This window comes from Grus americana, unplaced genomic scaffold (assembly GCF_028858705.1).
Source record: "Grus americana isolate bGruAme1 unplaced genomic scaffold, bGruAme1.mat scaffold_75, whole genome shotgun sequence".
Taxonomy (NCBI): Eukaryota; Metazoa; Chordata; class Aves; order Gruiformes; family Gruidae; genus Grus; species Grus americana.
Genome location: NW_026561960.1, coordinates 46,260 through 63,728, shown reverse-complemented (window position 1 = coordinate 63,728; position 17,469 = coordinate 46,260). Strand labels below are relative to the sequence as shown.

General features: G+C 49.9%; 1 protein-coding gene across 1 annotated transcript; it reads left to right on the top strand.

Moving 5' to 3' along the window:
* Window positions 1–1,191: 1,191 nt before the first annotated feature.
* Window positions 1,192–17,195, top strand: LOC129200998 (electroneutral sodium bicarbonate exchanger 1-like). The gene is made up of 17 exons (XM_054812226.1): window positions 1,192–1,276; window positions 1,822–1,893; window positions 2,243–2,302; window positions 3,570–3,738; window positions 9,508–9,682; window positions 9,816–9,949; window positions 10,624–10,869; window positions 10,976–11,081; window positions 11,994–12,155; window positions 12,873–12,986; window positions 13,310–13,471; window positions 14,069–14,320; window positions 15,107–15,175; window positions 15,660–15,833; window positions 15,933–16,070; window positions 16,514–16,611; window positions 17,108–17,195. The coding sequence occupies exons 1-17, from the start codon at window positions 1,192–1,194 to the stop codon at window positions 17,193–17,195; spliced, it is 2,304 nt and encodes a 767-aa protein (XP_054668201.1).
* The last annotated feature ends 274 nt before the right edge of the window (window positions 17,196–17,469 follow it).

The following is a 17,469-nucleotide window of genomic DNA, read 5'->3' as shown; positions in this document are numbered from 1 at the left end:
AAGATGCTACAGCCAGCGCTTTGGACCCTAGAAAGCAGGTAGGGGAGAGGGGCCTGGAGAAGAGGCCTTGGGGGGTCTGTGCTTGAAGGCAGGGAAGGAGGACGCAGCTCCAGGCTGTACTGCGGGCTCTGGGCTGGAGAAGGGCAGGTGAGGCCCAGCTGCGCAGCCCTCCCCACGGGCACGTGGGGCAGCCAAAGCCAGCACATAGCAGAACGTGCTCCAGTCTGTACTGGGAAGGATCAGGGGTTCCAGTTTGTACTGGGACGTCCACAACCTCTCTGGCAGCCTGTTCCAGTGCCTCACTATCATCACAGTAAAGAGTTTCTTCCTAATATCTAATCTAAATCTCCCCTCTTTTAGTTTAAACCCATTACCCCTGTCCTATCACTACACTCCCTCATAAACAGTCCCTCTCCAGCTTTCCTGTAGGCCCCTTTGGGTACGGAAAGGTAGCAATTAGATCTCCCCGGAGCCTTGTCTTTTCCAGGCTGAACTGATACCTGTGAATATTGAAATACTAAGATCAATTCAAGCAATTAGATCCATTGCTCAATAGATGTAACCAAACAAAAGGGAAACCATTGTAACTTAGAAAATATTTAGTTGTAAGTTAAGAAGCTCTGGAACAATCTCATTTTAAACAGCTTGGCCTTGGAAGAACAGATGCGCAAAGATAAGAAAGTTACAAGGTGATCCCAAAAGCAGCCTTGAGGGATAAGGTATACGTCATACCAGGACTGAGTCTGAAGACCCCGGACGACCACCCGGAGGTGCCAACAAACATGCGCGAAAGACATTAGCATATGCTAACGAGTTCCCGGAAAAATCCATGAATGTGATAAGCACTACTTGGAAATATACTGAATATGTATATTAACATAGTATAAATACTTGCTAGTTTTGTCTTTTGGGTGTGCACGTTAGGTGGAGTTATCCCCCGTGCAGCCAGCGCTGCAATAAAGAATGCCTGCTTTCTAAAACTTCCAAATAAGTCTTAGAGAGTGAATTATTTTGCCGCTTTCCGGTAACAGAACAACCCCAACTCTCTCAGCCTGTCCTGGCGAAGGGCGTGGCCCAGTGGGGCTGTGAGGTCACAGAGCTCTCCCTTGATGTGTTGTGCCAGCAGGCAATGCTCCGGCAGTGGCAGCTGCAGCAGCAGTGGTCGCAGCATGGTGCGAGTGTGGGGGGGCCATGGTTCTCGCCCACCGCCTCCTCCTCCTGGTGGCCCTGCAAGCCTGGGATGCCCAGGCTGCTCCGAAACGAGCGCAGGGAGCAGGTAGGCGGGCAGGGGGCCAGCACCCAGCCCCAAGCAGTGCGGCCTGGCACCCACCACACCTCAGCGTGGTGGCAGTGGGGCCGGGACTAGGGCTGTGTCTGGGAGAGGAGCTGGGCTGGGCTGGGTGAGCTGGGCAGGCACCAGAGTTTGGGCAGTGGGGCAGACACACCGTGGGAGGTGCAGAGGGGCTGCAGCAGCTTCCGGAACAGTTTTTGGGCGAGCAAAGGGGCTGGGAGTGGTGGTGCGGGGCAAGAAATCTGGTGCCGAGTCCCTCTGGCTTTCAGCCTCAGGGACGTCCCGGAGGGGCATGCTCAGGAGATGTCCGCTCAGTAAAACAGGAGCGCATCTGCTCTAGTCCTGCAGCCCTGCTCCCCTTGGATCAACCGCAGGTCCCTGGCCCACAGGAACACGCAGGGGTCGTGCTGGTGCAGCCTTTCATGGGCTCTCGACCACAACAAGCATAGACAATCACTTTTTCCTCCAGTTCCTTAGTGTGGGCTTCTTCTGTGTGCATGGAAACATCTCTGATCTGTGCTTGATTCCAGATGAGGGCATTGGCAGTGCTTATCGAGCTTCTCGGCTGGATCCTGGTTATGAGCCTCGGGGGTATCCCAGAGGTAACTTGTCGATGTCTGTTTGGTAGAAGGAATAAACGTTGATGTTTTAATAGGTTATTCGTGTGCAGTTTTACCTAAGCCCTTCTTAAGGATCTTCCAAGAGCTTTTTGTGCCTTGGAGGCATTGCACAAATGAGTCTTGAATATTTCTTTTCCTGAAGAACTGCTAGATCTTGGCAAAAAGGTCCCCCATGTTCCTTTTTAGGTGTGGGAACCTACCCCTTTCTGTGTGTCCCATGTCATTACCTCACCCCCTTCCAGTCACTGGAGGTGACTAAGGAAGAAGTAGATCACGCCATGCAATAGAAACTCTCCCCACCTCTGTCTGATTACCTGTTTGGTTCCTGCAGCCCGTGTCGATCAAGCTACTTGGTGGAATCCTGTTCCTGAGCCGGGGGGGCATCCCAGAGGTAAGTATTCAGTCTTCATTTGTTACCGGCCTTTTGTACTTGGTAGTATTTGGTTTGTTATTTGTTAATATCTTCTCGTGATCGTTCAGCCTTCCAGTGGCCAGCAGGCTCTTCTCTATAGGAATCGTGCATGATCATTTCTTCCTCGGGTGCTACATGCTCCCGCTTTAGTCTGGGCTTCCTTTTGTGTGGGAGAGGTCTCCTGGTAAGAAGGCCCCGAGAGGCCGTGTGTTCGTCCATCTAGTCATTGAGGGGTGTTGCACATGGCCTGGAGACAGTAGTTTGAAAGGTGCCAGCTCCCAGCCAAGAGGTCACCAGGCCTCTCTGCAGCTTTGGAGATCTCTGCCTGCGCCCGGGTCCCATGTTGTTGCCTGACCTGCTTCCAGTCGCCGCAGGTTGCTAAGGAAGAGGTGGATCACCACAAACAATGGAAATCTTTTCCATCTCTGCTTGATTACAGCTCTCCCTGTAGGCAATGGCTACTGGACTTCTTGACTTGGGCCTGTCCGTGAGCCTCAGGGTGATCCCACAGGCAGGTTCGTTCCCTTGAACGACCGAGCACGGACATTTTAATTTCCTGTTCATGTGAAATTCAGCTTACTGCTTTCTTGGCTGATGCTTGGGCACGCAGAAGAGCAGAGTGGGAATGGGTTGGGCTCAGTGATGTGCCCCAGAGGGCTCTGCCTTGCAAAGCTGTCTTTGCCAGCTTCTCCTCCCCTGCGCTGCTTCCAGTGCTGGCTGCAAAGCCAGCGGGCACGTTGGGGTTGAGCTTAGAGCTGGCGTGAGCTCCAAGACCTGGAGAGGCGGTGCCGTGCCCTTCAAGAGGAGAACTGTCTTCTGAGGAAGGGAAGCTCTCCTGAAGTGCGGGAGGAGGTGGAGAAGCTCAAGCAGAAGAGCGCTAAGCTGCATCTCCTTTAGCAAGCAGCTGCAGGAGCGAGCCAGGAAACTGCAGAGCATCCATCAGCTGATCAATGCTCGAGTGCCACTGCACATCTAAAGCTTCCCTGAAGAATTGTGTAGGACGTCGTTCCCTCAGCAGAGAGCTGGAGAAATGGGAGAGCCTGCTGGAGCTTTGCTGGCACGGGCCGAGCAGGATGACTTCTGACAGAAGGCTGCTGAGGAGCTTCAGGCTCAAGTAGCTGCAGATGAAGAGGGCTCCTGTTACGTGAGCACCCACTGCCCAACTTGGTCCCCTCACATCTTGCTGAAGAAGCTCGTGGAGGAGGCTGAGGCCACTAATTCAGGCCATACTGTACTTGTTGCCAAGGAGGAGTAAAACCATTCCCGAGCCAGGGCAGCCGGGAGGCCGAGCTGCACCTCTCCGTCTCGCAGGTGACACAGGTCAGCGGGCTGCTGCAGAGCGTCTGGAAGGCCGAGCCCGACACGCTGCTGCCCTCCCTGCAGGAACTCTTTGCTGTCATCTCCACCGCCGGTGAGTACCGCCCGCCAGGAAACGCGGCCGAGGGGTGGTGGTGGTGGTGGTGGTGGTGGGAGGGGTGTAGAGTAACGTGGGGGCTTGAGGAGAGCGGCAGGTTTGCCAACAGAAAGGAAAAGTTATACTGCTAGCATCGGTCGCTTTGCAGACATTGCCTTGGAACTGTTGCTTCCTGCCCAGATACTGAAAAGCAACTTTTTGGCCATGGAGAAAGCAAAGCCTTTTCTTCTCTTCTCCCCAACCCCCGCCCAAGAAGAGCTACAGGGGAAATGGTGATTTATTTAGCTGCAGAGCAGCATGGTTTTTGGAAAAACTCCTGTTGCAACGCTTTAAATGATATACTGGAGCAGAGCTGGAGTGTCCTGTTAGGAAAAAGTAAAATTCAATACCAAAAGCTGCTCTTCCTCTTGCTCCCTCCAGAGGGGTAGCTTAGGTCTTGGAACTGTTTAGTCTACGAAACTGGGATATATGTAAAGAAGATACAAAACGTGGGTATCATAAGAAGGATTTGCTGTCTGAGTAATGTCGATGCGATTGTAAACAGGTCCTTTCTGACCTCAAAAAAATCTGTGAAGGACTGTATTAGCTCAGATTGGAAAGCGCCTTTGCTGTTGAGGCAGCTGGGCAACTTAACGTTATAACATTATATATTGCTATAACTGGCATGGTTAGCAGGCAGTTGTTGAGATAGGATGTGGGAATTATCAGCTGCGTTGGATCCTTAACATCAAGTATGATAAACAATTGTATGGTGGTGCTTTTTAGATAAAAAACCCCCACTTCTCAGTTCTGTTGATGACGGAGGAGGAAGTTGGCAGATTGTCACTTTCTTGCATGGATATTAGGTGAATGAAAGGCGTTTGTAATTCAGCACCTTCATCCGTTGACGCTTTTCAATTTCGTTTTGCTTTGTAATGATAGAACGTTAGATGGAGGACAGACTTGTCTCAAAACTTTACAATTATAGTGAAGTCGTAGGAGAGAAGATAAAGCCTATTTTTTCTATGGGGTTTTCTTTTTAGTTTCTTACACTTTGTCATGTTCAACCATTACAGATCCTTCATTCGAACCTTCTGTTGCACTGGCAAGTCTTGTGCAGCACAGACCATTACAGATGATTACAGTTCTCATCAGGAGCCTGACTACAGATCCAAATGTGAAAGATGCAAGTATGACTCAAGCTCTGTGCAGGTCTGTAAAGGCAGGAAAAGTCTCTTTTTCTTGCCTTTTTTTGAAGCTATTTGTCGCTTAGGTGCCATTAAAAAAACCCCCCCCATACAAACAAAAGCCATAGGAGAAAAAAAACTCTCTTAAAATGGTATTCTAAGTTGTGCTGTTTGGCATGTGAAGGTACTATGTATTTATGATGCTATGGCTGTTACTGGCATGGTTTCAGTTGAAGGTTGCTGCCTTGATCGCTGATGTGGCTTCTTCCTCCTGCTTTGTTAGGGGTAGGGTGGGTGAAGAAGAGGGTGAAATAGAAACTAAGAGGAAGCCAGCGGTGTTCCTTTTAGATGCTATGTTTAGATCTCCCACCTTATGGGAGGTGGTATAAACAGGAAACTTCATGGTGTTTACAATCAAGCTGAGAAACAAGGCCTTGTTTTCAGAAGATCCACCTTTCTGCTTTTCCAAGAGGCAGAGTGGTGCTCTCGCATGATTGTCTTACCCATCATCTGGTTAGAAATGAGTTTTACTGCTTAGTTTTGAGGGTTTTCATCTGCTTAGATATCCTTGTGGATTTTTAGTAGGATTCACAGGGAACAGCCTCTGTTTCCATCTTCTCTCAAGGCTCCGGAGGTTTGTTGGATGTTCTTTGAATAGTAGAAGAATAGGAATGATGTAAAAACAATTGCATATTATGCTTCTTGTCACTAATGTAAACGTGAATCAACGTCGAGATAAGTTGCGCTGTTAACAGACTGTGATTCAGATTGCAATCTTGGTTAGTATCTTCAGCTATGTGAATAATAGCTGTGCAGCAAGTTGACAATGGGGGAAAGATGAAGACCTTGAAGCTCGTTGAATGATTGTTTTTAAAGCCTATGGAAGAAGCTGTTACTGAGCAGTGAAGGGTAGAAAAATGAGTAGAGCAGTTAAACAGGAGACTGTTAGAAATTTGTGTTGTTTAAAAAAAGTAACTTTAAAAAAGTCTGTCCACTGAAATAACGTCTGCTGTATTATTTTTTAATGCTTACACATTCATGTAGCGTAGCACTTGCGTATCTTGGTGAAATACTGAGGGGTTTTTTCACAGTGAAAACATTTCTCGTGTTTACATTAAATTGCGAAGCCATATTTCATTTGAAAACATAATGAGAAGCAGCAGCATTGATATTGTAATTTGGTGTAAGACATATCCTTCGGAGACTTTAAAATCTGTTCAGTCAAGCAGATTCTTTTAACTAAGCTGTGTGCCCAGTCTAAAAATCAAAGCTGGGAAATTCAGAAGGATTTGTGCATGCTAATAATTTGCCAGTAATGTGCTGGTGATTAATTTTCATGTTAGTGTAATTGTAACATTTACATTGCGGTACCCGCTTCAACCCAATGTGATTGTCTAATTGTAGCTTTAGAATGGCTTCTCTGTGCGCCTCTGCTTAGGGAAGTAATGCAGTGCTGAGCTTTGGGTGTAATAGGAGCTGTTATTAGCCCACAAGTGCTCTTTCTTCATACTAGCCGTCTGGTGGGGTTTTTTCCTCTTCTTTTTGAAAGAGCAGTGCAATCTTACTTGCCTCGTTCATTCTTTGAAGTAATACTTGATTTTAAGAGTCTCTAGTTCTGTTCCAAGGAGCTCACTTCTTAGGTACCCCTGGTTATTTCTGTTTGTAGATACTCTCATGTCAACACTGTATCCAGTTTCTTTTTCCATCTCTGGCAACCCCTTGCAGTGATTACTCTCTTCTGGCTTAGAGGAGTCATTGTAAAGAGAATAATGCAGCTGGAATGTCTGGAGCACCAAATGACAAGTTGTCATCAGGCTTGCATCATTCCCAGGTGATGCAGAACTCCAGGCACAGCAAGGTCTCCTGATGGGAGGAAGCTGATCTTTGGTGACTGCAAATTAGAGACCTTGTTGCACACTTCCTGAGGACAACTTTCGTGACCCTGCAGAGTCTGTCTAAAGTTGACCACAGATTAGTAAATAATCTGTAATTAGACTAATAAATGGAATCTTTTCAGTCAGGGGTTATATTAGGTACAGGTTCGTATAAGAAATGGCGCTTGCTTTTTGGAATCATTGCGCTGTTCTTAATTAGCTCACCTGTTTCATGAAACCTTCCCTGAAGCATCAGTGAGGGAAAGCAGAAAATTGTCGAATCTCTTCTATGATATACGACTACGTTAAGGGTCTACTACAGAGGCCTCAGAGGAGGTTGACTGCCTGTACTCACTATCCTGACAAGTACACTGCTTACTTGCACTTTGCTAAGAAAAATTCCAGACGTGACCAGGCCCTTTGCCCTGTTGCTAAAAATGTAAAATATTGTAAAAGATGTTAAATTTTTGGATGGGGATGCTTTGTAGTCTGAGGATCTTCTGTTTTATTGTTGTTTTGGTTTTGTGGTTTGTTTGTTTCTCTAATCTGAGGGATTTGCATTTGAGGTGGCAGATTCTTTGTCTGATGTGGCTAAGCAGCTATTTTTGTGAAAGAAGTTACTGTCTGAGGTTGCACAGCTAATTTCTTTCTCTCCAGAGATATCAGAAATATTGTCCTTGTTAGGCACATATATGGATAGCAGACCTGCTCGTTTTAGGGTGACATGAGGCAGAAGGTCCTCTTGAGGTCTTGAAGGTTTTTTTAATCTGGTCAAACATGAAAAACATCCTCTATGTTTTCATTCATGCTCATCACGTCCCGTATTGTTATCTGCTTTTGTATTAAAAATGCAGTCATTGATTGCAACAGAGCAGGAGAGAAGTAAATGCAACACAGAGAGAGGATTTAGTAACCAAAAGGTCTAATCTTCAGCTACTGGATACCAGAGTAGATGTTTTTAGGCCACTCTCAAGCATGTCTGCAAGTTTACTTCTGTTTCCTCTTCTGGCTTTTGTTTCTGCTCTTCAGAGCATTGACTCTGCTTGTAAAGAGCAGAAACAGATTTGAAGGATGGGAATTCTCTCTTTGTCAAATATACAGAGAATGGGGCAGTTACTGGGCACCAAAGCCAGCTCACGTCGGAACCAAGAGGTTCCCCTGGTTTCCAGGGTCCAAAGCGTTATTTGTAGCATGTAGCCCACCCTTCTCAGTGCCCAAAGCCTCCTTTCCAGGGCCAAAATGCTCATTTTTAGGGCCCAAACCTGTCTTTTATTACCCACAGCCTTTTGGGAGCGCCCACAGTTTCATTCTTAGGGCCTAAACCCTCAAGGCAGAGCCAGTCCCCTGGCAATGCCCACCCAAGTCCCGTGATTGATGAGCTGTCTGACCCATTGTTTGATGGGAGGAGCAAGGGGAAGTGCCAGGCAACCAATCAGAGGAAAGATCACCAGAGGGAAGGGCGGGCACTGTGGGGGAGTGACCCCTCAGACAGCCAATCAGTGAGAGCAGCACCACAGGGAGGGGCAGGCCCCGAACCAGGGCAGAGTGACAGCCCAGGGGATCAATCCAGAGCAGCGTCACCTTAGCGGAGGAGACTGACAGCCCTCCCAACCTATGCCGGCCAAGCCCAGTGTGAGAGGAAGGCGGGCTCCCCTGGCAGCCAGGCCCAGCTTCACCATGGTGCCCGTGGGGCCTGTCCTGAGGCCGAGCAGCCCCTGGCCCAGGCCTGGGGCCCGTCTTCCCCCTTCCACCCCTCTGCCCCCGTCTCCCTCTCCCCCCCTGCCCACCCACATGTTCTGGAGGGACATAGTAGGAGGCAGTCCTATTACCTTTGACAGGAAACATTCAGCTCTTCCAAGGAAAAAGAGAAAGGTTGGATGCAGCTCATCCGAACAACCAAAATCCAATGTTTTCCTACTCCTCAGTGGAAAATCAGTGGGTCAGTGCCCACTGACTCCTTCCATTGTCCTTCTCTTGTCAAGTCCTCACTTCAGCCAGTTCTTCTCCTATAAAAACACCTGAAGAACCCTGTAAAATGAAAGCTGTTTCAAATCCTCCGGTATAATAAGGGAGAATTTGAACGTTCTCAAATGAGAGGCAATGTTTTTCGCAAAGCTTTCCAAATTGTCCAAATTCTGCTGCTGCTGAAATTAGTGGGGGTCTTTCTTCAGTGGGAGCAGAATTCAACAAGCTGTAACGCTTCAGCAAATTCTACCCCAAGCATTTTGCATGGGGACTGTGCAAATGCAATCCTAATGTCACAAAATGGCTGAAAAATGCAGCTGTACTGCTGTATACTTTTGGAAGGGAGTCTACCTGTCTTTCTGGGGTTAGTTGGTTCAGTGAAGGGGCTTCACATTACCAGCTCGGTCCCCTGGGCTGGGCAGGTGAGATCTGGGCAGCTGGGCTCAGCCACAGCACCACTGCAGACAGATTTTCTTGATTTGGGGTGGAAGCAGCTGTGTAAATACCTCCAGGGAGAGCTCTGCTGCTTCTCCAAGCAAGGGACAGTTGCAGTAAGAGGGGATGGGCTTTCAGGTTTGGTCCTTTTTCTTTTTGTTGGAGGGGTTTTTTGTGCTTGCTTGGTTTCTGCCGGGTATAAAACGGCCGAAGGAGACTGCTGCTGGTTAGCAATGAAGGTTACTGTCTGCTTGGGCTTGTCCTTCTGCAGCAAAAACCCCTCTGTGTGGTCTTGCAGGGAAACAGTCTATTTGTTTTTCCTTCCTCCAGGCTCTTTGGAGGTTTGATCCTGGACGTGAAGCGCAAAGCCCCGTGGTTCTGGAGCGACTTTCGGGATGGTCTGAGCCTGCAGTGTCTGGCGTCCTTCCTCTTCCTCTTCTGTGCCTGCATGTCCCCTGTCATCACCTTCGGGGGACTGCTGGGGGAGGCGACCGACGGCCACATCGTGAGCAGCTCTCTTGGGTGGCGTGGGGGAGCGCAAAACTCATGCAAAATCTTCGCTGCAGTGAATTTGCTTTGGGTTTTTTCTTCTTTTTCCCATTGATTTATTTCCTCGCCGCTGCCTCTTCCCTGGACAGAGTGCCATGGAGTCACTGCTGGGCGCATCCATGACCGGCGTGGTGTATTCCCTCTTTGCTGGCCAACCTCTCACCATCCTCGGCAGCACTGGACCCGTCCTCGTGTTCGAAAAGATCCTCTACAAATTCTGCAAGTAAGGCCGGCTGCCGTGGCCGAGTGCCGCGAGAGCCTTCAGGAGGCACTGGTGGAGAAAAGAGGTTTTTCTCGTCTTTTTCTCAGTGAGAGTTGTTAGATTTCAGTTGTTTTCTGTGTCGCAGACGTTGCACGCTGCTGCTTTAGTATGTGATGGTGCAAGAGCCCTTGGTCTCTGAAGGATGGATGAGGTTGTTTGGGGTTTTTAGGGTTAAAATGAAGCAGGAAGAGGAGAAGCCATAAGGATGGGGATCCTTGTGTTGTGATGAGTTTGATGTGAGATGAGACACCCTGATTGCAATTCAATTTATTCTTCAGCCCCAGCTTGCTGGTAGCAGGTGACTGGGTGCAAAATCAGCCGGGGTTTTGGTGTTAGGGCATGGGGGTGATGTGGGAGGACACCACCTTCCACAAAGGGCCCTGACCTCAATTAGCCTCCAAGGCCTTAACACAAGCTAATTGTTAAATAACAATCATGAAATAATTGGCCTCTCCTCCTGCAGGTCCGCACCCTGCACCGCAGCCCCAAGGCTGTCTGTAGTAGGACATGGAAAGTGCATTTACCATCTGCAGCCTTGACGTGCTCCTAAATTGCTCGTGATTTTCCCCGAAGGAAGGCACGGCTCGGCGCCTCTTCCTGGCCTTTCCAGCCTTTGTTTGATTTTGGTTTCCCAGGGAGTACACGCTCTCCTATCTCTCTCTGCGGGCCTGCATCGGGCTGTGGACTGCCTTCTTCTGCATAGTGCTGGTGGCCACCGACGCCAGCTGTTTGGTGTGCTACATCACCCGCTTCACCGAAGAAGCCTTCGCCTCCCTCATCTGCATCATCTTCGTCTACGAGGCTCTGGAGAAGCTGAGTCACCTGCGAGAGACCTACCCTGTGCACATGCACAGCAAACTCGACTTCCTCACCGTCTACTAGTGAGTTTTTTTTTTCCTCCTAAAAGGCTGCTGCCCCTTGGCAGGAGCTCAGGGCTGCACCTCCATTGCCTTTCCCTCACCCTCGTCTTGGCTTTTCTCCTCCCAGCTGTAAGTGTGAGGCACCAAGCCATCCCAGCAAGGCAACCCTGCGTTTCTGGGAGAGCAACGAGATCAACGTGTCTGGCATCGCCTGGGAAAACCTCACGGTGACTGTAAGTGCCCCAAGCCACTACTTCCGCGGCCGCGGGGTCCAGGGGCGTTCACATTTTGCAAAAGTCAGAGCCCTTCGGGTGATGAGGGGCTTCAGACTGTGCTAGTGCTGCTCTGCAAAGGCATTCTTTAAATCTAACGTGTGGTTTTAACCCGCTTGGTCCTGGGAAGGAGAGTCCACCTTGTCCCCCCAACATCGTGGGTAATAACTGTCCTCCTTGACCCTGTCGCAGGACAATTTTTCTGACCAGGAGCAAGGTTAAGTGGGTGGTTTGATTCTTGTAGAAGTTGGAGGACTTAAGTTCCTGCTTGAAGGTAGTCCTTAGCTTCCTTACTTGGTTCCTAAGAACTCCAGTCCTTGCTTGCTTACTCAGCACTGTCTGTAGGTCCATGCATAAATTTGCACGTCTGAGCAGCCTCTCGGGCTGCTGTTGCTGGAAGCAAAGCCCAGGCATAGGATGGGAGGCTCTTCAGGACATCTTCATCCCCTCTTGGCCGTGTCCTGGGAGCCCTTCGCTGGGAAGGGACGATTCGTCTCTTCTCCTTGCCTTCCGCGGCTGTCTTAGCCCTCCTTCCCTGCTCCCTCTTTCTCTATCCCCAAGAACTTCCAGTGTTTCCTTCCCCTCTTGGCGTCTTCTTCAGCCACGGTTGCCTGCCATTCGAGCGGAGGATGTGCCATGGGTCTGTGATATGGTGTCCCATCACATCTCGCCTCTCCGCTCTCCTCTGTGCGGTTCGATGTGTCACTTGTTCAGCTGCTGCTCATTCAATATAAATCTCCGTCAGCAGCAGCAGCAGCAGCAGCAGTTACAAGGTCATGGATCTTGGACCAAGATCCTCAAAAGCCCCGAGTTATCCCAGGTTTCCTTGCCGCACGTGCACTACCTTTGTGTCCTGACGCTCTGTTTCTCCAGGAATGTCGGTATTTGCATGGAGAGTTTCACGGACCTGCCTGTGGACGCAATGGCCCCTACGCGCCTAATGTCCTCTTCTGGTGCTGCATCCTCTTCTTCTCCACCTTTGTCCTGTCGAGCTTCTTGAAGAAGTTTAAAAGCAGCCGTTACTTCCCAACCAGAGTAGGTAGAAGATGGTGGCCGGCAGCAGTCTCCACACTCATTTCCCAAAATGGCTTTCCCGGAGCGCTAAGCAGTATTTGCCACCGCTTGGTCAAGCTGGGAAACATTGACCTTGAAGGCCAAACTCTCCAGCAGCTTGGATGTCCCTCCCTCGTTTCCATGAGTGCTAAACGACCGTGGCGTTTCCCACCTGCCTCGCGACCTGCCCCCGAGCGATATTTTGCTCAGGCAGTGGGAAATGAGGTCTTCCAAAGTTGTGGGGGTTTATTTGCCTTTTTTTTTTTTTTTTTTTTACCTTCTGTGCATTATGCTCAAGGGGAAAGTTGGTTCAAATGAGGAGCTGCCATAGGAAAAGACACTTTTTCTTCCTTTTGAGGAACATACGATGCCTCAGTGCGCCTTATTCCCATTTTAGCTGTGAGCGTGGCTGCAGTGGCAGCCATCTGCTTCCTTATTTTTTAATTTTTTTTTTTACTTAAGGTTTGAATTCAAACAACCCTCTTCCACCTAATTAAACTCTTTTTTTTTTTCTTGTCTGACACCATCTCTCACAGAGACAAGCACAGCAACAGTAGCTAACCAAGGGATTTGGCTGCATGTCCTCAGAGTGGTGGGATTTTGTTAACCAGCCTTAATGTTGTTGATGTCTCTCATTTTTCCATCTCATGTTGTGGCCCCCTTTGCGATGCCCCTTTCAGCTCTGGTTTCTTGCCCCAGGTGCGGTCCACAATAAGTGACTTTGCTGTTTTCCTCACCATCGTCATCATGGTGCTCACTGACTTCATGACTGGGATCCCGTCACCGAAGCTCCACATCCCCCATACGTTCAAGGTAGGGGGGGTGTTGTGGCACGGAGCGGGTTTCACCGGGGCAGGACAGGGCTGAGTCTGGAGGAGATGCTGGTGGTGTGACCATCTCCTCCTCCACCTCCAAGTGCATCGTTTCCTCCTGGAAATGAGAAGACAGCCCCAAAACTAGGTACCTGCAGGAGAAATAGCTACAGGTGCTTGCAAAGAGGATGCTGGCACTGCTGAGCCCCGGGGTGACGTGAAACCAGGGCTGGGAGATGCTGTGACACGGGGATGGAGGGGAAAATCCAAGCCGGTGAAGTAGCTGGGCTGGGAGACGAGGCTGATGTGTGTGCTTTGTTGCAGCCTACCAGAGACGACCGCGGGTGGTTCATCAACCCCATAGGACCCAACCCTTGGTGGACGGTGGTGGCTGCGCTCATCCCAGCTCTGCTTTGCACCATCTTGATATTCATGGACCAGCAGATCACGGCTCTTATCGTGAACAGGAAGGAGCACAGGCTGAGGGTAAGGGGCTGCAGGAGACAACCCCATCCGCAACCCGCTCTGGGCTGCAGGTACGGGGAGAAGCTCCAATTCCAAATGCCTTGTGAAGGCATTGGTTTGGAACAACGTCAGGCAGCGTGGCAAGATGGTCTCCTGGCTTAATGATGACACAGGGAGCAAACGACAACAGGGGAGTTCAGATGAGCAATCTTTCGGAGGAGCATATTAAGCTTAGAGCGTTGTAGAAGCGCGCTTTTGTTTTAAAATGTCAGCAGCAGCTGGGGAACGAATCATTTTGATGTGCTGCCAGGGATAACTGAGAGTCATATCTTACTCGCAAGTGGTAGAAATGTCTTTATGAATGAAAAATAGTAAGGTGGTTTTTTTTTGTTGAGAAGTAGATACAAACTCCCCAAATCCACTTTGTCTGAAGTGCTGCCGGATTGTCATGCAAGGTGCTTGCGCAAAGACTGGATACATCCTTATTTGTTTCCAGTTCGTGTTTTAAATTTTCAAGACGTCGACTTGAGCTCAAACAGGGTTGTTTGGGTCTGACTTGCGACGTTGTCCTTGCTCTTGTCCCGTGAGATGCTCTGTTTCTTGTTTCGCTCCGCGCAGAAAGGATGCGGGTACCACCTGGACCTCTTCATGGTGGCCGTGATGCTGGGGGTGTGCTCCGTGATGGGGCTGCCGTGGTTTGTGGCTGCGACCGTCCTGCCCATCACCCACGTGAATAGCCTCAAAGTAGAGTCTGGCTGCTCAGCTCCAGGAGAACAGCCCAAGTTTCTGGGGATACGAGAGCAGAGAGTCACTGGCTTGATGATCTTTGTGCTCATGGGCTGCTCAGTCTTCTTCACTTCGGTGTTAAAGGTAAGAGGAAAATGGAAACCACCCAACAACCGCGAGCTTTTTGGAGGTTATGCAAAACTAGTCCCCTTTCTCCAGGCCTGAGTAGCTGTGGAGCAGAGGAGGAGGTGATCCCAAACCTTGGGGCTCGATCCGTGGTGGGAACCACCCTCGGTTGCACTTTCCAGCCCTTCAGACCCCAGTTTGGCACGCTCGAGCCAAGCGAGCAAGCCAACTGCTTGGATTTTCAGATGTCTTTCAGGCCCACCCGTGTTTATGGGTTACGATGAAGCGTATTTAGAGCAGTACCTCTGCTCTTTCAACCAGGCAGCACGTTATCGCTTGCAATTTGTTCCCCCAGATGCCTCGGAACAGCCGTTCCCAGTAGCTAAACGCGCTGAAATCGTCCCCGTGGGCTTCCTTGCGTGTTCCTCCCACAAAGTAATCTCATCTCTAGGCTCACAGGAGGCACGCTGCTCTTGCGTGTTGCCACAAGAACACGTACAAATGTTTTTCTACCGTCGCAGAACGCGGCATATGGTAGCATGGGCGAAATCACCTATTTTCCTCCAACCTTTCTGGAAAACAGGATTATTCTGATGAAGTGTAACTCAAAAGCTCAGCCTAAAGCAGAGCATTAAATCATTCGCACGCACAAAATCTCTGATGGTTAAAATGCGACACTTCTCTAACCCTCTGGAAGCTGGAAGGCTTTAGGCAATTTTAGGCAGGGACTGTAGAAGAGAGCGGTAATACTGAAAATGCAATTTGAAAACAAGAATGCACTAACTTCTGTATTTATTTTTGGAGTTTATACCAATGCCTGTGCTTTATGGCGTCTTTCTCTACATGGGTGTGTCGTCGCTCAGAGGAATTCAGGTACGGCCTCTTTTACAGCGTGTTGGGTCCCTGGTATTTCATCTCTATAGAAGCAGGTAAAAAAAGCAGTGGCATGGGGGGAAAAACCCCTCTCCGAAAGCAAGCGATCAAAATATTTTGTGTAAGAAAAAGATTGGAGGAGGCACAGGAGGTGTATAGGGCCGGGAGGACCGGGCAAGTTCAGGGCAGGTTACAGGAAAAAGGGGGAATTCAGCGCGAAGGGAAGGCGATTTCTGTGGCTGGTGGAAATCCTTGCTGGGGGATTCAGCGTGCTGAGAAACGCTGAGAACAGAATAACGGGGAATAATTGCAGTTCGGTGGGCAGCTCTCGCGGGCAAGCCGGTTTATAGATGGAGCGGAGGGAAAATTGGGTGCTGCTCGCAGAGGAACGCGGTGGGATCCAGGATTTCTCATTGCAAGTGAGATCCTGAACACTCCCTCCGCGTCTCCCCGGGGCCAGAAACTTCTCACTGTTATTTTACAGTTCTTCGATCGCTTGAAGCTGTTTGGGATGCCGGCGAAACACCAGCCGGATATCATCTACCTGCGGCACGTCCCCTTGCGAAAGGTGCATTGCTTCACCATGATCCAGCTGATCTGCCTCGTCCTGCTCTGGGCCATCAAGGTGTCGCGTGCCGCCATCATCTTCCCCATGATGGTAAGAGCCGGTGCTGCTCGGCGTCGGGGTGTTTGTAGCGTCGGAGCGAGCTGTGGCATCATCTCTGACCTCGCTGCATCTTCCCTCTTATTCGTGAAGGTTTTGGCTCTCGTTTTTGTCCGGAAAGTGATGGATTTCTGCTTCTCGAAGCGAGAGCTCAGCTTTCTGGATGACCTTATGCCAGAAAGCAAGCAGAAGAAGTTGGACGATGCCAAAAATGAAGCCAAAGAAGAAGAGGTGAAGCTTGCTGGGTGCTCGGGGCCGGGCGTCTCCCTCGGGCTGTGAGATCGCCTCTTTCTGCCACAGCTCGTCTTTAAATGTCGGGGCAAGATCAGAACTAAACAGAAACGGATCCTAATAGCCTGGATCACACATCGTAACCTTTTGTCCTAAATTAGCAGTGAGCTTAACACTCGACTAGAGGTATAATTTTAAAAATGAGTCCTATAATAAAGATTATTATTATTATTATTAATTAATACTACGGAAAGGTTTACTCATAATAGCGTTTTTTAATCCCCCCAAAGTATTTGGAGTGAAAGGTCTTCACCCTGCTGCACTAATAGCTAAAGCTGCCGCAGGTCAGGAGGAGAGGACAGCGTGCAACGTCTTTACTGGGTGCTGAGTTTATCTCCGCTTTGATTAAAGACCGAGAACTTGGTTTGTCCCTTTTCCGTCAGGAGTCCCAGAAGGTGATGGAAGCTGCTGCTGCAAATTGGGTTCAACTGAAAGTGGGGAAGACCAGCGACTTGGATATCCCACAGCAAAGCAGCGACAGGTAAAGTGCCACCAAGCGCCAGGACCCCCGGCAAGATTCGTTTGAAGGTGTTTGGCACCGTCTTTATCGAGCGTCCCTCGGTAAAGCGGTCCGCTCGGCGGGAAAATCAAATTTCTGGGCAGGGCTGCCGGAGGCGATGGCGGGGCTCTGCCCCTGCGCAGAGCGGCTGCACAACTCCCATTTAACCCCCAAAACTTGCATCATCAGTGACTTTAGGGTAGCAGGAGATCCTCATATTTAAGAAAGAGGTGGTGTAGGCACGACCTGTAGCAGCAGTGGCTTAGGAGCCCGCTCCAGGGCTAAACGCCAGCAAGAGCCTTTGCCTGGAGCTGTTGTTCTACAGGCTTGCCTCCCGCAACTCCTCATCCAGCAAAACCTCCGGTGCTTACGCTGAGCTTTGGTTCCCCGGGCCCCCCTGGTCCTCTTGCTGGTGCTAACGCACTTGGCGGCAGCAGTTCCCGTAATCACGGATTGCGATGTAAAATATTTATTGCAGGACCGATCCTTCCGAGATTAATATCTGGGATGAAATGTCGAAAACGACCGTGTGGAAGACTCTCCCTATGAACACAGAAACAGTCTGAATTTGGGGAGGAAAAAGGTAAAGGACCGCATGCGAGCGTGACGAGACGCGCGCGTACGGTTTTCCCATGCTTCGGCCGGCAATGCTGAGCACACGAGCAGCGGCGAGGACGGTGGCACGCCAGCCAGCTCCTCTCTGCCGCGGTGGTCCCACGAACGGGGCTCAAACCCCATCATCCACTGATGATGCTCTCCCTTTTTTTTTTTGGCAGGCGTTGCCAGGCGACTCGCTCCGCCTTGAGGGTTCAGGCCCTAAGAATGAAACTGTGGGCCCTC